This window comes from Vigna unguiculata, chromosome 8 (assembly GCF_037176805.1).
Source record: "Vigna unguiculata cultivar grain cowpea cultivar isolate G323 ecotype 2 chromosome 8, ASM3717680v1, whole genome shotgun sequence".
Lineage (NCBI taxonomy): Eukaryota > Viridiplantae > Streptophyta > Magnoliopsida > Fabales > Fabaceae > Vigna > Vigna unguiculata.
Window position 1 is genome coordinate 42187340 of NC_140799.1, and position 21005 is coordinate 42208344.

The 21005-nt window shown below is 32.0% G+C and overlaps 2 protein-coding genes across 2 annotated transcripts; one reads left to right on the plus strand and one right to left on the minus strand.

Annotated features, from left to right (window-relative positions):
- Window positions 1-798: 798 nt before the first annotated feature.
- Window positions 799-9802, plus strand: LOC114194712 (calcium-dependent protein kinase 26). Its single transcript, XM_028085086.1, has 9 exons — window positions 799-1002; window positions 1145-2002; window positions 2275-2418; window positions 2502-2654; window positions 3078-3193; window positions 3472-3639; window positions 4898-5122; window positions 7181-7328; window positions 9381-9802. The coding sequence occupies exons 2-8, from the start codon at window positions 1240-1242 to the stop codon at window positions 7301-7303; spliced, it is 1692 nt and encodes a 563-aa protein (XP_027940887.1). The 5' UTR covers window positions 799-1002; window positions 1145-1239; the 3' UTR covers window positions 7304-7328; window positions 9381-9802.
- Window positions 9803-15867: 6065 nt separating this feature from the next.
- LOC114193495 (uncharacterized) lies at window positions 15868-16821 on the minus strand. The gene has a single exon (XM_028083323.2). The coding sequence runs from the start codon at window positions 16683-16685 to the stop codon at window positions 16248-16250; it is 438 nt and encodes a 145-aa protein (XP_027939124.1). The 5' UTR covers window positions 16686-16821; the 3' UTR covers window positions 15868-16247.
- Window positions 16822-21005: the final 4184 nt, after the last annotated feature.

Genomic DNA, 21005 nt, shown 5'->3' on the forward strand with positions numbered 1-21005 from the left:
GAATGCAAATGGCATTTTTAGCTCTAACAACACATTTCATAATTCAGAAAGTACGTTTCCGAAATATATTAAAAAAATGATATAAAATGTGTATTCCAAAATATATTTTTGGATCTCAAAATATTTTTTAGAATATACATTTTAAAATGGATTTTTTAATATATTTGAAAATGTATATCTAAAAATGTATTTTTCATAAATTGCATATTTCTGAAGTAAATTTTTTAGGAGTTATATTTTATTTCCTAAATTTATAACGTGATTTTTAATTTTTTTTCCCAACTCAAACTTTGATGCTAATAGGTCCATATACTTAAAAAATATATAAATGTATTTCTTTTTGTCTAACCAATTTATAGTGTGACAAACGGTAAATTATACTGGATGAATAAATATGTTTTCATACTTTCTTAAAATTAAGAACTTAACTGGGTGAAAGTTTGAGATGAAGTTTAAAAATCACAAACATAGTTAACATTTTTTTTAAAAAAAAAATATATATATATATATATATATATATATATATATATATATTATAGATTCGGTAATTAAGAAGATGGTTTTGAAAATATTTTTCAAATTGCACTACTTGGATTTATTAAAAAATAAAGGTACCGAGATAATTTTGTACCCTTATATTATAATTTTAATGAAGTGTAATTTGGAACTTAAAGGGGTGCAGGAATAAAAGAAAAAAGTGCAGGAAGAAAGACGAAGTGAATTGGGCTTTGGGCCCTTTGACCCAGATGCATTGAATTGAAGGAGGAAATGAAAAAGAAAGCCGCGTGATATTTAATTGAAAATTCTCAAGAGAGAAGTGGGCGTAGCTGGTCAGCACTGACCTCCGATGTTTCTCGGCAGGAACCAATACCATCACATCCTAAAATTAACAACAAAAGAAAATAGAAATATTTTCCTAAACTAATTTTGTGGAGATCTGTCGGAGCAGAAACAAAGAAGCGATTATCCTCTTTCCATTCGTTCGCTTTCTGGTTCCTTCTGGTACGCTCAATACTTCATCTCTTATTTATTTCGGTTACCGTCTTCTTCTGCTGTTAAAAGTTTCGACGATGCGATGTTATATGAAATGAATAATCGAAGGGAATGGGCTTTGACGTTTGATTCGTTCTTGTGCTGAGCGCAGCATAGCATAGCATAGCATAGCACAGCACAGGGCAAGACGGTGAGGGGAAGCTGATGAGAGATCGTTGGATGAATATACAATAATTGGTTTGTTTGATGGGCAACACATGCCGCGGATCTTTGAAAGGGAAATATATTCAGGAGGGCTACAGCCAGCCCGAAGACCACTCCAAGCGCACCACCCTTTCTGATCGCTCCGACTCCGAACACCCCTCCTCAACCAGACAAAATATCAATTCTGCAGAAAACAACAACAGCAACAGCACCAACGTCAACAACAACAACAACAACAATCCACCCTTCAACTCCAAGAAAGACTCCATCATGCGCCGCGGTCTTGACAACCAGGCATATTATGTCTTGGGCCATAAGACTCCCAACATTCGTGATCTATACACGCTTGGCCGCAAATTGGGACAGGGGCAATTTGGCACCACTTATTTATGCACCGAGAATTCTACTTCCAATGAATATGCCTGCAAATCCATCTCCAAAAGAAAGTTGATTTCTAAGGAGGACGTTGAGGATGTCAGGAGGGAAATTCAGATAATGCATCATTTGGCTGGTCACAAGAACATTGTCACCATTAAGGGTGCTTACGAGGATCCTCTCTATGTGCATATAGTCATGGAGCTTTGTTCTGGGGGTGAGTTGTTTGATCGCATCATCCAGAGGGGCCACTATACCGAGAGGAAGGCTGCAGAGTTGACCAAAATTATTGTTGGGGTTGTTGAGGCTTGTCATTCCCTTGGGGTCATGCATAGAGATCTCAAGCCAGAAAACTTTCTGTTGGTCAATAAAGATGATGATTTCTCTCTTAAAGCAATTGACTTTGGCCTCTCCGTTTTCTTCAAACCCGGTAACGCATATTCCTTATTCTGCTTTATCCCTCTATTTTTTTTTAGAACACCGTTCGTTACTTTTGTTTCATTGAATATATTTTTACGGCCTTTTCCATCTTTTTTTTTAATCTTTAATGCTTCTGAATTTGCGAAAGTCCCTGTCATCCAATTAGAATTTCCTTAACTTTAAAACTGTCATACCCTTTCAGGTTTTTTAGTATTTATTGTTTAGGGGACACATTTTAATACTTACTAATCAGTGTTTGTTCATTTAACCCATCTGCCTCAGGTCAAGTTTTCACTGATGTAGTCGGCAGCCCATACTATGTTGCTCCTGAGGTTCTCCTCAAGCATTATGGGCCTGAAGCAGACGTGTGGACAGCGGGTGTCATACTGTACATACTGCTTAGTGGTGTACCACCATTTTGGGCAGGTATATCTGAATGCCAACACTCTTTTTGATTTCCTGTCCATCGTCTGTCTAATCACTGAATGCTTTGTCCTTTTGGAGTCTAGAGACCCAACAGGGTATATTTGATGCAGTATTGAAGGGACATATAGATTTTGACTCAGATCCTTGGCCTCTAATATCTGACAGTGGAAAAGATCTGATCAGAAAGATGCTGTGTTCTCAGCCTTCAGAACGGTTGACTGCTCATCAAGTGTTATGTATGTTCATCATTTTCTCTACTGTATTTACTATAAGCAAGGATCATCCATACATCAAAAGAACTGTTATTTTTCCTTTTTGGAGTCGCTAACTTGCTATGGTTATCAGTGGATGCTATTTTAGTTGTAAATTGAGGGGGCTGGGCATTATAAAGTTGATTTCCCTGTGCTACTTAACTTTCGTAAGTTATCTTCGTTATAAAGATGCATTAGGTAATTAAAATTTCACTGCGTGGGCTTGCAACGTCCCTAGCAGACTCACCCAAGAGGAAAGAGTCCTCCTATCTAAACAGGTTACTTGGATGCTGATATTTCCCAAAAGCAAAGACCAGCTTAACTTCCTTAGGTTTTAAATTTTACAAATATTCAAAAGTTGTGTTTCAATGTGTTTGTCTGAAAATGTTACTTCATGTGCCTGTCTAGGTCATCCTTGGATATGTGAAAATGGAGTTGCACCTGACAGAGCAATAGACCCTGCTGTTCTTTCTCGTCTTAAACAGTTTTCTGCAATGAATAAGCTAAAGAAGATGGCATTGCGGGTAAGTGAAGCTGATCGATGAATGGATATTAGATTCTGTATGGATGTAGCTCATACACTATTATGAAATAGATAACTCATTCCATTGATGATATATGAAATGCTATTCCTGCCTTTGTGGAGTCAAGTTACTACTATGCACTTCTTGGATGCCAAATGAACCTCGGCTTATTAGGCTTCCACACTAACTCTGTTTTCACTTTTCCTTCATCTATTATCTTTTTGGTGCCTAAAACTAGGTAACTGTAATTATAGTTGCTTATCATAATATTTCTGTAGGTGATTGCTGAAAGTCTATCTGAAGAGGAGATTGCTGGTTTGAGAGAAATGTTTCAGGCTATGGATACCGATAACAGTGGTGCAATCACTTTTGATGAACTCAAAGCTGGTCTAAGAAGATATGGGTCCACCCTTAAAGATGTAGAAATACGTGATCTGATGGAAGCGGTAGGTTGTTGGTTTGGTTTGTGAGAAAAGTTCTCTTTTCGTATCAAGTTTTTGTGCATCCATTTTTATTTAGATATTCTTTTTGGAATATAATATTTTATATTTCCTTGTACTTTCTATGCTTGTATTGTATTTTTTGTCATCCACTCTGTTGCATGATTACACTCAAAGGACCAGACCATGGCTTGTAAAGAGGTTTAGAAGGTTTCAAAAATATCTACCTTCTTAAAAAATATTTTATAGTGTATAAAATAAATGAAAAACAAATAAATCATATCAATATATTATTGGTAAACTATATAATGGTTATTATTGTATGTTTAAATGACAAATATTGTACCAAATTTGGTGAAATGGTATTCTGAACGCATATAAGTGTTACCCAGTTCCTTGAATAGGTTTAAAGCCTTGTTTGATAAATAGCCTAGATGGCCACTAGGCCAAAGAGAGATTAAGTTGTAGACCCCTCAATGGCTGCTTGGTTTGTTCCTACCCCTGCTGGTTGCAATAAAAAGTTCCTGAACAAGCCCATCAGGAAATCCACAACCCCCTCATAAGACTATTTCCTTTGTCTTATCAGCAGTTATTAACAGGATTGATCCGCTACTGATTCATAGACCTCATTCATTCCCTTGATATAGGTTTCATCTGTATTTGAAGTGAGGAAATGCTTCGGGATCTAATTTTTTTTTCCAATATATTAACCTTTCTTTGCAGCAATCATTTTGAAATTTTTGAATAGCATTGGGTATGCCATTATGCTCGAAGATTTTTCTTATGGTTTAAAGTTTAGGCAAGAGTAAGGGCACGAGGCTGAAATGCCGTGGTACTGAGATTGTCTGTTCATTGTTCATTTTGCCTTGAGCTTAATGCACATAGACATCCCCTTGCCCTTAAAAACTTTCTTTGGAATGGGTAATGTTCTTGATTACTCTGTTGTGTTCTGCTTAAGATTTTTTTAAGCGTGTAGCCACATCTGGTATGCAAAAGTGTTCGTCTTCTTTAATGCATTCTTAACCTCCTTGTTATATTTGTTTACTTTATTTTTTGTTTAGTGTTTCTCAACTCTTGAGGAACCTCATCCTCACCCCTTCTGAATTTTTTCTCACCTATTTAATAAAAATAAAATTACAGACAGATACTATTGATCTTGTAAAAGATTTTTACTTCATTTTCTTTTGTGCTGCATCGCTTGTTCATGTAAAATAAATAATCTCTGATCATATTCCATCCAGTTAAAATGTTTGAGCTGTTTCAGGCTGATGTCGACAAAAGTGGGACCATAGATTATGGGGAGTTTATTGCTGCTACCGTTCATCTCAACAAACTAGAACGTGAAGAACATCTTATTGCAGCATTCCAATATTTTGACAAGGATGGAAGTGGTTATATTACGGTTGATGAACTTCAACAAGCTTGTGCAGAACATAACATGACTGATGCTTTTCTTGAAGATATTATTAGGGAAGTTGATCAAGATAATGTAAGTTGTTTTGACCCGTGCTATACATTCACATTGGAAATCTAAAAGTTACTGTCACAAGATCTTACTGTGTATATTATCAATATCCTCCTGCAAAAAATGCAATAATTTAATTTAGTCTTCAATTTTTCTATACTGCATTAAACTTAAATTGGTTTTAATTTTTAAATCTACGTTCTTTTTAGTGAAGAGTATTTACATTTTAACAATATTAATTTGCATGTAATTTGCCTTAACTAGAGTTTGATTTTAAAGCTACAATAATTTTGTTATCTATCTTAATAGTGCAAGAATCTTAGATCCTTCACTACTGAGTTCCAGTTGATCAATACGTGGTAGCATTTAAAAATTCTATATTTTAAAATTTTCCATACTTTTTTAGAGATATGATGTTATTATGTTATATGATTTGATTACACTAAATAGGAAGATATTATATGATTTGATAGGGAAATATTTTGCTAAATATTTTGCATTATTAGATATTAATTTTTTTTATTATTATTGTAACTTTTCTTCATTATAAATAAGAATACTCATGTGTGCACCCCAAACACATAATTTATTAGCTTCCTTCTTGGTTTCTCATATCTCAACATGGCATCTAGAACCTAACAAGAAGGGAACTCAAATTTGTGCTTTCCATGTGGACGCACTACTCATTGGAGTTCATTTTTTTTAAGAGCATGTAGTTTTCTGATTTCTGTTTGTTTTTTTGCTGCTGTCACTGTTCATGGTGGAGACATTCATGTGTCGTCACAGTTCACCATCATTGGTTTTCCGGGGAGCTTTTTCTTGTTGGCAACCATCACCACTTGTGCATAGCCTTGCTTTGTATTGACCATTTTTTCCCTTAAACAATTACTGTGCCCTTTGAGCATTTTTTGTTTTCCAACAGCTACTATACTCTCTGAGCATTTTGCTTTTTGGCAACTACTTCATCCTCTGAGCATTTTTTCTTTCAAGCAGCTTTGTGTTCAGTGAACATTTTTTGCTTTCTGGCAGCAGCTATGTCATTTACCTGTTTTTGCTCTCCCGTAGCTGTCGTGTTATCTGACCATTTATAACAAGCTTGACTCATGATCATATGTTTAAGCTTGAGAAAGGACAAAGTATATTGAAGATTGATTGTCATGACATAGAGAAAGTCGTCTCCGGGAATTATCTACTTGCTTTGTCATTATTTGCCTTGTAAACTTCGACAATTAACTAGCTAACATGTTTACTGTGTCTCTCAAAGGTTCTTGTGTAGACATTTTGTACCAAACTTCTCTCACGTGGTACATATGAGCCAACTTGAGGGGTAGTGTTAGAGATATGATTTAATTACATTAAATAGAGAGACATGATATGATTTGATAGGGAAATATCTTACCAAATATTTCCCACTTTCAAATTTTGATTTTGTTCCTTATTATTGTGTCTCTTCTTTACTATAAATAGAATACTCATGTTTGTACCCAACACACTAATTCACTATATTCTTTCAGTTTCTCTATTCTAGTATGATACTAGACTGGTACAATCCTCTGTGACTTGTTTTTGTCAATAATCCTTTCAATGTAAGTGAAGTTTGTATGTCTCTTTTCTAAATTGTGTTTTCAGAGTCCTAGGTAACATCAAAACAAAAAAAGGAGCAATTATAGTAATTAGTTTATATTCTAAACATCATGAATATGCTCAATGTTTTGATTATTTTGTTTGGACTATGATATTCTTGATATAGGCAGTGGACAGGGGAATTTTAGATGTTTTCCTTCAATATGTTTTGAGGTTCCTATTTTTCTGATAGGGTTTGACACCATGCAGATGTACTAGGCAGTTAGGACCTATGCTTGATCTATTCATTAAATGTTTTCTTATTGAAAATATTGTATTTATGAAAATCGTTCAATTAATCAAAACTAGATCATACCTCAAATACTCTTTAAATACCAAGTGCCTGACAATTTGACGTGTGTGACTCTTTGTTGCATATAAATGTTTAATTGAATTAAAGTTCTTCCATCCTTTTGTGTAATTATGCTTGATGATTATGTTTATATCTTTTTGTTTTAGGATGGAAGGATTGATTATGGTGAATTTGCTGCAATGATGCAAAAAGGCAATGCTGGAATTGGTAGGAGGACTATGCGCAATAGTCTGAATTTAAGCATGAGGGACGCATCAAGTGCTCAATAGCTTCAATTGTACTCATTATGTACAGGTACTTCTGTCTTTGGGTAAAATAGAGCTTTATCACCTTTATAAATTCACTAACATACTTATAATATTATGTGGTATACCTTCTCTAGTGGTTGGAATAGACATATAGGCAATAGATGCTAGTCTCTTGGTCTGTAGTTAGAGTTTTGACTTTTTGGTTGGTACAAAAATCATCATGAACTGATTGTTGTCGTTTCCACAATTGAATAGAGGAGTAGATTGTCAATCGTCTACAACATAAAAAGTTATCAGGAATTAAGTATAGATTGGGTTAATCAACCCAAAGTTATCTGTCAACAAAATCAATTAAAATTTGAATAAACCATAACTCAAAGACATATGCGGAAAGCATAAAATTAGAAAGAACAATAGAGTAGAGAGGGGTTGTGTTGTATACGTCATTAAAACAATGAGAATAAAACAATTAGAGAAAAAATTATTTCTCGTTAAATTCTTCATCATTTATCATATTACCATCATTCATTCAATTACCATCTAGAATTGAATTAATCAAACAAGCTACAATCCATTTGTTAGATATGTCATGCGACTCCAAGCATCTATCTTTGAGATTTCTATTCTTTTACCTCTTGACTTAAATAAACAAGAGATAGTTAAAATTAAGTAAACTAACAATAATTGAATTATCAACAAGCGTTCAAAAACAATCCTAAGAGCACAAATTAGAATTCAAAAAGAACAGGATATAAACTATGCTTACTGGATTCGAAGAAGAACACTTCAATTGCAAAAGACCTCATAATTTATTGTGAAATCATAAAAGAATCAACCTAGAAAGGTTAGCCTTCCACGTGGAAGACAATAAAAAGAATTACAAATAAGAAAATAGAAAAGTTGCAATGAATGGTGTAGAATGTGGTGGGATGAGCATTGGAGTGATTGATTACTTGTGTGCTTGTGTCCATCTCTATTTATAAATTTCTTTGGGTAATTGAATATGTTTCAGAGGCGTAAGCTTTGGCTCTGGCTAATTTGGTTCAAAGTAACAAATTATGTTGAAGAGGGTCCAACGCAGCAAATGATCCAATGGGGCCTTTAAGGATCAGACGGTCTATAGATCCACACATCAGGTGGTCTAGTCCACTGGACTTGTCATAAATCAAGTTATCCTATCAATCTTCAAAACACTATTTTTCTTCATTCAGCTCAAAATCCTAGTTTCCCAAAGTATGGAATTATAGCCATTATTAGAAAACCAATTGTTGATATTGTGACAGAATATCTTTACATGAATCACAATTATAAAGTTAAAATCTTAAATGTTTTTTTTCTATCAATGGTTATAAGTTAACCTTCTCTCTCTATATCATGCACTTTTTCCATTAGAGAAGTCAAATCCTAAGAATTTACTATCTTAGTATCTATTAATAAAAGAGCTACCACTCGTTTGTCCTATTAGAGATGAAAAACTAAACATCATTCTGTATTAGGAAGGCTCTGAAGTAGACCATGATAAAACAAAACGTACATTCTTATTCATTTCATTCTGGGTGAGGTTAGATGTGTTTGATATTTGAATTTGAAAATATATACAGTATTTTTTCTAGTGAAGAATGGGGTGGAGCTAAGATGCAGGTGCAAGCATGCTTAGTAGTCAATGTGCCTGTATGGAAAATAGAATGTCCAAGCATACATTTGGAGGTGTACGTGAGCCAAATGGCTAATGAACCTTAGCAATTCTATATATGGTAATAGTATTAGTAGCTATATAGAAAGATGTAGCCCCAAGGCCAAACTTTGGGGTGGGAGTGAAGCCCCCATGTAAGTACATATTTGTAAATAAATATCGTTCCAATCATAAATCTCGGTTTTGCTTCTTCTTAAAGGTCTTAAATCAGTTTGTGTTCTGTTGAATAATGCATCCAGAGTTGTCTCTAGATGTAAGCAGTCAGTAATTTTCAACATGGTGTGTCTTGCATGATAGTTTATATCTTGGCAATTTGCTGAAACAAGTATTAGCTGTATAGCTGTTCACTTTGTATTGGTCTAAATGTTAACGTCACTCTTGTATTCTGGTATACAAATTTGGCAGGTGATATGCAGCGAAGCCAGAAAGAGAAAAACAACGGTAAATCTTTACAAAAAAATTGTTCATATCCTGATGGCTGGTCAATCCATGAAGAACAATCAGGATTGTGGTTGCTCCACATGAGCATCCATCAAGTGTTACATTTATGTGCTTTATGAGTGCAAATTATTTCTCTTTGTAAACCTCGGTGTTGGGTGTTGCAGCTCTTTCAAGTTGGTCTTTTTTTCTTTGCTTTTTCATGTAGGGGCATTCTGTCTATAGTTTAAGTAGAAGGATTTTGACCTTTCAGGTTCTTAATTTCACGAATGTAAAGTTTCACACGCGTGACATGATGTATTGGGCAAACTAAGAAGCCTTTGTGGATTATGTCAGAGAACATGCATTATGTTAATGTTAAATTGACATTGGAAGTATTTTATTTTTCAGCTGGCTTCTCTTTTCCTAAACAAATAACCGCTAAGTTAAAAGGTTTAAGTAGAATTATTAAAAAGTCATGGAGAGTTTTTTTTTTTTTTTTCTGAAAGAAAGAAGGAATTATCTTTTAAAAGAGTTATTTGCATTAGTTTTTGAAGTTTAGTTGCATATTGTAGTTACTTTCGCATTCTCATGAACTAATTTGATAAGTAGAAATAAAATCACAACCAGAATAAATGAGTTTGATCGAACTTTTCAATTTAAAGTAAAAACAGGTAGAAAAGGTGGATCAATTATTTTGAATTTAATTTAACTTCGATGTAAAATATTTCATTAAATAACATTTAGTGAAATAAACAAATTGCACAATTTTAGTATCACCAAAGATAGATGTGATCATTTGCGATGTGGGTTTAAAACTTCTTTTGAACAGAAATAGTTGCATTAACAATAAAAGCTCATATTAATGGTTTAAGATCAATCTTAATTAAATAACATAATTCACATTTTATCCAAAAATTTAATATAAGTTTTCAAATATATTAGGACTAAAATTTCAATTTGAAGAAGAAAGTCATGTTTAATCTTAAAATAGAGGCATCGGCTCCTCTTTGTAAATTGTAATTTCGGTCTAATCTTTCACTTTGTAAATTAATGGCTTAAATACCTTTTTGGTCCTCATTTTCGTAGTGTTTGTTGCGGATGATCCTCATTTTGACAGAATGTTTAAAATGATCTTCATTTTCGCAATTTGTATTTTATTTGGTCTTTTTCTGTAACGTCGTTTAAATCATTAACGAAGCATTGTACAAGTGACACAACTTGTATTATGATGTGTTACGTGTACTGTACAAGTGTGGTAATTAGATATTTAGGGATAAATAAGTGAGCTATGGTTTTGGTAAGCAATGTTTGGGCAGTTGGTGAGTTTTGGCAATCTTGTTCCTCCATTCCCAATTGGTGTTGTTGCTGCAATCTTCTTCTTCCTGTAATCCCATTATATAAGTATGTTACGGTCCCAATCTTCTTCATTTACCTCTGGTTGTCATAGTTGGAGACAATCGTGTTGTATCACTTCGTGCACTGTTGGTGGTTCAACGAGAAATGGATTAACCCCGATTTGTAGTTGCGGAGAGATGACAACTTTGAAGATCGCAAGAACTCCAAAGAATATTGGTAGAAAATTTTGGGTACAATCTGTTTTTATTTTTGTGTTAATAATAAATTGGTTTTAATTTTTGGTATATTGATTTACAGAGTGGTGGTTCCAATACAGAATGGTGGTGTTGATGAAAAAAATGTCATCATCATGACACAAATGAGGCAGATTAATGATTTGGAGAAGTCATTGAAGGTTGTTGAGAAGAGAAAGCAATTAGTAATAGGGTTCACTTGTGTTGTTATTGTATTATTCGTATTGTTATTGTGTGTAATCTTTTAAAGTCCAATATATTTTGTACTATTGTTAGATGAAGAAATGAATTAGGTTGATTATGTTGATATTAGTTCCAACATGTTCAAAATGACATCTTAATCTGAGCATTGAAGTAAGTGATATTGATCAAAGTTTGGAAAAAATTAGATTGATCTAAGTTTGGAAGAAGTTAAATTCATAACATTAATTCATCATCGTCAAAATGCACTACATCAATGTTTGACAAAAGTGAAATTGAACGAAGTTTAAGGAAAGTCAAAATGCAGTACATCAATAATGAATTATACATCAGAAATTTCAAAAAATAACTAAGACGTTTGTAGCTGCTATGATGGCCTCATCCTAATCTGTAATTTCATCCTAAACTGCTGAGATGGTTCTTCTGGTGTTGGTAGTGATGTTGTTTGACTCTCCACTTCATTACTTGGTGGTTGAGTTGTTTGAGTTTCAACAATTGGTGCATTTCAGCAGTCTCAGCAGTTGGTGCATTTTCAGTAGTTTCAGCAGTTGGTGCATTCTCAACAGTTTAGTTTGGGCATCTGGTGCAGTCTCAGCAGGTGTTGCAGTCTACTCATCCACAGGCTTATCTGAGGCAATTGTTCCTGTTATATCCAATCTGACGGCATATGCTACATTTTTTCTATGACCTCCTTTGCTGATTTGTGTGTTATCCTTTCTCAACTCCCACTCTTCCAACTTCTTTTTTTTTTCTTGGGTCTTTCTGGTAAGATCCTCTTATGTGGTGGATGAACGTCATGGTAGGGAGTTCTTAACCATAAGACTTCACCATTGACTTGAAAGATGATGGATTGATATATTTCTTCGTGTGGATCTCCTGAAGCAGATTGGTATGAAGTCCTCAGCATTGACATTGATGAAATTCATTGTTATATGTACAGTACACGTAACATACCCTAATACAAATTGTGCCATCTGTACAATGCTTCGTTAATGATTTAAACGACGTTACAGAAAAGGACCAAATAGAACACGAATTGCGAAAATGAGGACCATTTTAAACATTTGTTCAAAATGATGACCATTTTAAACATTCTGTCAAAATGAGAACCATCCGCAACAAACACTACGGAAATGAGGATCAAAAAGGTATTTAAGCCTAAATTAATTAAGTCATTTTTTATGTACCTTATATTTTGACGTCTTTTTTTCTAAGTTTTCGATATCTTCGTAATCTTTCCAAGCAGTATCTCTAACACGTGATGTATTCTATATTAGGTACTTACAAAAGGATACATTTAGTATTTTTATGTTAGAAAATGTGATAAATGTGAAATTGAACATTGTGCTTACTTTTATCTTAATAGATTGTTATTGATAAAATTTGGATCGCGAATTTTGACAATTAGTTTGAAACTGCAATACTAGTTTTCAGACATAACCACTTCAAAAACACAATAATAGTTTGGATTATTATTGGTGCAAACAACTTTTATTAATAAACATGTTTTTTATAAGAAAAAAAGATTATACTCTAAGGCAAGATATTTTAAAAGTTATTTAGTTAATTATTAATAATTTTTTATTTTCAATTGAGTAGAATTACATAAAAATTGAATTTGATGAGACAATTATAATCTAAACACAAATTTAAAAATTCAGCTATTTTACGTGAATCGTACTCGTAACATGCTTTGTAAATATGAGTAACATGGAAAATACCGTAAATTAATAAACATGAGAAATTATTGAGAAAAAAAAAGATGGTATAGGTGGACAAAAGAGTTATAGATAATATAATGGTAATAGAAAGAAAATGCTATAAATAGCATAAGAAATCACATAGAAGAGAGGGAGAGTTATAGAGATTAAAGACGGTAAAAAAGTAGTATAGACAGTGGAAGAAACAATAAAAAAGACAAAGGGTTATAGACAATAAAAGAGGTAATAAAAAGGGAAAAAAATGTTATTGGCAGTATGAGAAATCATAAGAAAAAGTATAATAAATATAAAAGCTAAAAGTGAGTAATTATAAACAATTTTTCACAAAATCTTATAGTCGTATAGTTATAATGATAAACATTGCAGGTGTATAAGAGTTTTTGTATTTTTAGTTGTTTGAAGCTCTTTACAAATTGTCTTGTTTAGAAAATAACAATAAGAACACATAAGAAATTATTTGGGATAAGAGACGGAGAGTAAGTCAAAGTGTGAATTCAAATAAAGGAATCTCTCATGTTTATAGAGAATTGCCTAAAATACAAGGGAGAACAATGACACTTTGAAACCATTTTTTTCTTACATTCATTTGATATTATTTTTCATATTTTTTTACTTTTACAAATATGAAAGTTTATTATTATTAAAATCATTTTACCTTTATAATATACTAACAGAAACATAGGTGTGTCTGAAATTTTTAAAATTTAAGAAAAATAGATCGACAGTAATAATATGTTATGTCATCTCTATGAGTCATAAATATGAAAGTTTATTATTATTAAAATCAAGTCACAAATTCTGATGTTAGATAATCTCTATGACCAATATTATTATGGTGTTGCTTCATCTTCCAATTCTTGTTTCTCTACTCCTTATCCCATACATTCTTTCCTTTGTTATGCTAATTAATTGTTCTTTTGACCATGTTTCTTTTTGCCATAACATTTATGCTCAAGTTGATGATGTGCTTCTTACTAGAAACAATATCTTTGAGATTACTCTTGTCAAAACTGATCTTCATTCTAAGTTTCGTATTAAAGACCCATAAAGTATTTCTTGGGTCTTGAATTTATTCGTTCTCTTCATGGATTGGTTTTGAATAAAAGAAAATATTGTTTATATCTTACTAGAGAGGCAGGAATGCTCGGATGCACACCTTCTTCCACTCCATCCGACCCCTCTGTCAAACTCCATGCAAATGAGGGTGTTCTTTTGCCATACCCTTCTTCCTTTGGGCGTCTCATTGGTCGCTTGCTTTATTTGACTCACACCAAGCCGGATATCAGTTATGTTGTACAAAGACTAAGCCAGTTTGTTTCTTCGAGAGAGAGCCACATATGCAAGTTGCAACAAGCGATGTGAATCCTTCACTATTTGAAACACGCCCCTAGTTATGGTCTTTTTTATCACTCCAATATTCCTCTCAAAGTTCAGGCCTTCTCTGATTTTGAATAAGCAATTTGTCCTATTATTAGACGTTTAGTATATGGTTACTATATGTTTTTGAGCACTTCTTTAATATCCTGGAAGTTCAAGAAGTATACTACTATTTCAGAGTCCTCTAGGTTGAGTACCATGCCTTAGTCGCTTTAACTCGTGACAATGTTCTATGACAATAATTCTGCTATCTAGATTGCCAAAAATCCAACTTTTTACGAGATAACTAAGTATATTGAACTTGACTGTCACCTTGTTAGACAGAAAATTTCAGAGGGACACATTCATCTTCTTCATGTTCCATCCTCACACCAATTGACTTATGTTTTCACCAGGTTACTACATCCTACTGTTTTTTAGACTCTTATTTTCAAGTTAGACTTGTACAATCTCTATGTCCAACTTGAAAGGGGTGATAGAAATATATAGGTTTATATCTTCTGCATTATGTTTCATTTTTGTTGAGTTAATTGAGAAATTTGTTTGTTCTCTTGTATAGTCTCCTTTGTCTTTATAATAGGTCTATCTCTCTGTATACATAATTCTCACGAATAATAAAAGTTGTGTGTGGAAGTTCCCTTTGGATTGCCCTTTTCGTCAAACTCCTTTCGCATATTTCTATTTTTTTTATGACTTTCACATTACTCACAGTAGTGATAGACATGAGTAATAATTTAAAATAAAGAATATATTAATATATAAATCTTAAAAATAAAAAAGGTCAAAAGACAATACTCAACTTTTAACTTTTGGAGTACATAAAAGAATTCTACACCAAGTGTTTTTTAGAATCTTTGTTACTTTAGTATCTTGGTTGGTTTGAAGTTTCTTACCACGGCCAAGTTGAATCCATGGGGATACATAATATCTTACTTGGTGCTTCATTTTAATATTTGATAAATTTACATTTAGGTAAAAAGTAACAACCATGTCATTTTACAATGTGGTCATTGGTCAAATTTGAAAGCATAAATGATTGGTTTAGTCATGTCATTTCCTACCATACCACGTGTCTCTATGTTTTAGTGTTATTATTATTATTATAATATCTAAAAACAATACAATAATTCAGTTACCTATATTTATTTTCCTTATTATTTTCTTTACACCTTTCTCATCCTTACTACGGCCCAGAAGCATGCTAATAATATTATTGAGGATTTAGCTATATCTTTTATTTAGCAAAAAGTGTAAAGAGAAAATAAATATATATTTTTGATTTAAAAATAATTCTTTGACCATTTAGCATAAAGGTGAAATGATTTTAACAAAAAACAAAATTTTTGTATTTCTAACGAAGGTAATGTCTAGGTGAAAAAAATTCTAGTATATATCACCGTATCATACCATTGTCCTTTTTATTTAGCGAAATAGTGCACCGACACAAGAACGTAGCGATATATGTGGTTTTTGGTTGGTTGGGTGGTGTGGTGGTGGAACCGTGTGTCATTGAGTCATAACTGTCACATAAAACGGGAACCGCATCACACCGACAGGAGGAGGTAGATACAAATGGCGAAAAAATGAAAGGAAACAGCAACTTCCATCTCAGGAGATGCAAAACATTATGCATTATTTGGAAATCTCACTAAAATGAGTTTTACAATTCAAGAGCTTCTAGTGAGCAAACTGCAATTGCAGCTAAAAGCAAAAATACTCCATTAGGCAATTTTATATATAGCATAGGAAGCCAAGCCACAACATAGATACAATATTGTAGAATGGATATATAGCAATTATACATGCACGTAATTGCGTACAGTACAGGCTTAGTGTGAGATGGTCCATTGGGAGAAACAATAATGAAGAAACATGAACACTAAAATTGTACACAAGAAAGAACAAAGGAATAGCAATAGATCTGAAATACGTGGATGCGCACATGAAGCATTACGAGCGGGAATTCAAGAGGAGGTTTGAGGAAGTGTGGCGTGATCAGAAGAAGCGACGAATCTTCGGATCTCAGAGCGCATCTTATAGATAACATGTCTCAAAGTGCCTCTGTTGTGGGAGCCGAGGAGCTTCGTTTCCTGGTGGTTCATTTCGAGATCCGCCACAAAGATTGGCTTCCTGGAGAGGATCCAAGCCCAGCTCCAGTCCCACCATTTCCTGATAGAGGTGCCGGCATAGTCACTCATTGATGAGAGGGACTTGGATCTGGGAAACGACCAATAGGATGCGCCTCCGCCGCCGGCCACCGTGGAGCCTTGGATCTTGAGAGACAGAGAGGAAAGACGCCGGCGAAGGCCTCCTTCATTTAGGTTAGAGTTAGAGTCGGAACGTGACACCGGAAGCGATGCCTTTCCGGCGCCGAAGAAACTCCGGTTCTCACCTACACCCATGCTTTCAACCACTCTTTGGTTCCCAAGGAAAGCAGAATAAGAAGGTAGAGAGGTAAAATGGAACCTTCGCACCACACAGCTCTACCACAGCCTGTTTTATTCCTTTGGTGGGGTCGGTGAGCATTGGGTCATGTGTTGCTATTTTACTTCTTCTCTTCTTTCTTTCTTTCTTCACTTTCCAGTTGTCTCTTCTTATGAGGTGTTTTTATTTTCAAGTCAATACTCACTCACTGGATCCAGATCAGACCAGGGCGGTAAAAATGTTTCATCTCGTTATTATCTACATTTTATTTAGCTTAAAAGTTTTTAAAAAAATATATTATATATTTCATAAATTTTTTAAGATAAATTATATTATAATAGATTTCATATCTCTGTCTATATAAATAAATATTTAACACAAACCCATATTGTAAATATATAAATATGCTAGAAAAAGTTAATTATTTAAATTCCATAATAATAACATTAAATATTATATTAATACCTACCTTTATTTTTTTTTACTCAACAAATTTATTTAATTCAACTAATTAAAAGATATCTCACTACTAAGTATATATTTTTTAAAAGTATTTTAAATTTGATTACGTTAGTGTATAATTTAATTTAATAGTTATAAAGTTCTCAATTCTTTGAGTTAAATTACACACCCTAATTTTGTTTTAAAATAAATACATGTTTCCCTTACTTAGAATAACACTTAGGTCACCTATCATTTTTAAATAAATTAGATACACAATAAACATTCGCTTAAATTAACGCAGACTTATGAATAGGGATGGCAACGGGGCGGGGCGGGGACGGGTTTCGCTATCCCATACCCATCCCCGCATAAAAAATTCATCCCCATCCCCATACCCAAACCCAACGGGTATCAAACTTTTTTTCCATCCCCATCCCCACCGGGTAACGGGTATAATCTCGTACCCATACCCGTACCCGTGTTCTAACTACTTCAATATTAATTTTTATAAAAGAAAAAAAAATTACAGTAAAGAAAACATAATATTATGAAATATTCAATATTAGGAGGATTTTCTTCGATGCCAAATACCTTAAAATAAATTATAATTGTTTACATTTTATATTAGAACCAAATAAAATTTCATGTGAACCAAAACATTTGTTAAATTTACAAACTACAACATTGATGAACTTAGTTGATAAAATTAAAAAATATTTCAAAAAAATATAAAAGGAAAACAAATATTTAAATTAAAATATATTTTAAATGTTTGTTTACTTCAATTTTTTAAATTCTAATGAATATCTTTTTTATACACTAATAAAAGTTATAATATATCACTTGATCAAAATGACACAAAGAATAAATAATAAACATAATAATAAAAGGAAAACAAATATTCAAATTAAAATATATTTTAAAAGTTTGTTTACTTCAATTTTTTAAATTATAATGAATCTCTTTTTTATACACTAATAAAAGTTATAATACATCACTTGATCAAAATGACACAAAGAACAAATAATAAACATAATAATAAAATTTTGGCATAGATTTTGTATCTTTTGAACTTCAATATATGTTGGATAGTGACAAAAAAATATTCATAGCAATTACATTAAATTTTTATATTGTAGTAAATAAAAGTTATTTATACAATTAAAGTGGAAAAAATTACAGTATGATTAATAGTGAGTTATAAAATAACAAATAATTAGATAGAATATATCGAAATATTATTCTACATGATGAAAATAAACAATAAATAAAAATATTAAAAGACTAACAAATGTGTGTTTTAGAAATAATTTGAGAGACTATCGAAAGAAATCGCACAAAGGAAATCAAATGTATAATTAAGGTATGATAAAATGAAAAATACCTTACAGAACTAATTATTAAATTATGTTTGAAGTGGTTAAAATTAAATAGAAATATCATTAGTGACCAAAAAATTTGTCATTAAATTACATATAAATTAGTAATTAAATTGGTCACTAAATCAAGTACAGATTCGATCATTGAATCGGTCACTAATTTAGTCATTGATTCAGACAATAAATCAACTACTACCACCAATGACGAAAAATAGTGACTGATATGGGTTACTGACTAAATCAGTCACCATTTCATGTTTTTCTTGTAGTGAATTATCATATACTATTCCTAAATATCATTATATATATATATATATATATATATATATATATATATATATAATTTTAACCACTTCAAACAGAATTTAAAGTGAAAAAATTACATTATGATTAATAATGAGTTATAAAATAAAAAGTAATTAGATAGAATATATCGAAATATTATTCTACATGATGAAAATAAAAAAAATAAATAAAAATATTAAAAAACTAACAAATGTGTGTTTTAGAAATAATTTGAGAGACTATCGAAAAAAATCACACAAAGGAAATCAAATGTATAACTAAGGTATGATAAGACGAAAAATATCTTAGAGAATTAAGAAAACTTTTCAAATATTAACATATAATTAATGGTTGAAAAATAACGAAAATTATTTTAATGAAGTAAAAGAGTTCTTCAAATTAAACAAAAATTAATAATAATAATAAGTAAAGAATTTTTTTTATATTATCTTAAATTGAGAGTATAAACATTCTCATGTGAAAGAAAAATTTATAATAAATAAAAATATTAAAAAATAATATAAATATTCAAATGTGAGGCATAATTTTTTTTTTAATTAACATACATCATTTTAACATAATTACATAAAGGTTATGATAAGATAAAAAATATATTGGAGATGAGAATGAGTTTCATGACAAATGAAATAATTAAAAGAAAAAAAAAATAGAAAAAAAAAAAAAATATATATATATATATATAGGGGTTACTTGATTAATTGTGAATATTTTAATAATTTAAACGAGAATGAAGATAGGGCGGGGACGGGTATTATGGCGGGTATATGTACATCCCCATACCCATCCCCATACCCAACTGAAAAAGTCGGGGATTCCCCATACCCATACCCAGTCAATGCGGGGATTCCCCGTCAAAACGGGGACGGGTTCGGGCAATACCCACGGGGACGGGTTTATTTGCCATCTCTACTTATGAAGTTTGATGAGTCATATTATAATAGGGAATATTAAGAATCATATAATTACAATATCAAAACTATTAGTGTCGATAATTCTTAGAGATTTTGAAAATATGAGAGATTCTCTTTGTTTATCGTCGAATCAGTTAAATCAAGCTAAGAGTGTGTTCTTCACCTTTCGTCGCATCCTACATAATGATCAATCGACAACTACATGTGAACGAATTGAAAATAGTTATCAAATGACTTTACGTGATTTTTTTTTTAAATACGGATTTAGACGGGATGCAGACTGAAATAAATGTGGATTTAAGCCAATGTTTACTGTAGTCTTTTTTATATTTTTTATCAACAACATTCGCCCTCATTGTATTTTTAATACTGTAACACGCGTATTTTATTTTAAATATCTTAGTGATGAAATTTTTGTAATGACTCACTTGGATTGGACAAATTTTTTTCTTGCAATGGAACACAATGAAAATAATTTATCATACTTTTAAAGAATACTAGCAATAAAACAAACATAAATTTAACGTAGTACAACACTTAATGGTTACATCTCATAAATACTAAAAAGAAAATATATGAATTTTCAGTTGTTATAAGAAGGTTTAAGTACTCAGATAATATCCACTTTAGATGAAATGTGTCAAATTAGTACACCGTGAAAAATAAGTGTCAATTTGGTTTTCAAATAACCAAATAAGTTTAAGTGCATCAATCAAGTCCATTTTTATTGACACTGTTAAAATCATTAACATTGACTTATTCATGTTGTTCATTGTTGATACGTGGTATTTAACTAATTGTTGCATACCAAATTTTGAAAATAATGAAATTGCATTATTCTTTTCGAAAGGGGGTGTTTTACAATTAGAAAATTAGTTGAGGTAGAGCAAAAAGCGAAGTGAGGAACTGGTAGAGCAGTGGATTTTGTATCAAAGGTGCGTTTATTCAAGCTTAGCCACATTTGTGATTGATTGTGTTCATGTGATGGTTTTAGGGTTTTTGTTTTGTATGTGTTTTTTTTATTGCTTTGATGGTATTGTTTAAGGTTCTTGTTTTATATGCATTTGTAGTTTCAATGTGACACTTTTTGTAATGTTGTGCAGACGGTGTTTGTTTAATGAATTTAACACATTTCACTCAATGTGATATTATCCTAATAATTAAATCTTACGAAAAAATTTATATATTAAATAACAATATGCTTTTTTAGTAATTTGTGGATGGAGGCCTCAAAATACTAAAATACAATAAACAATAA

Excerpts from the sequence above, each read along its gene's own strand:
- LOC114194712 (XM_028085086.1), top strand. The coding sequence starts at position 1,240 with ATGGGCAACACATGCCGCGGATCTTTGAAAGGGAAATATATTCAGGAG. Across the intron at positions 2,003-2,274 it reads CTCCGTTTTCTTCAAACCCG|GTCAAGTTTTCACTGATGTA; the intron begins GTAACGCATATT and ends CATCTGCCTCAG. Across the intron at positions 2,419-2,501 it reads TGTACCACCATTTTGGGCAG|AGACCCAACAGGGTATATTT; the intron begins GTATATCTGAAT and ends TTTGGAGTCTAG.
- LOC114193495 (XM_028083323.2), bottom strand. The coding sequence starts at position 16,685 with ATGGGTGTAGGTGAGAACCGGAGTTTCTTCGGCGCCGGAAAGGCATCG.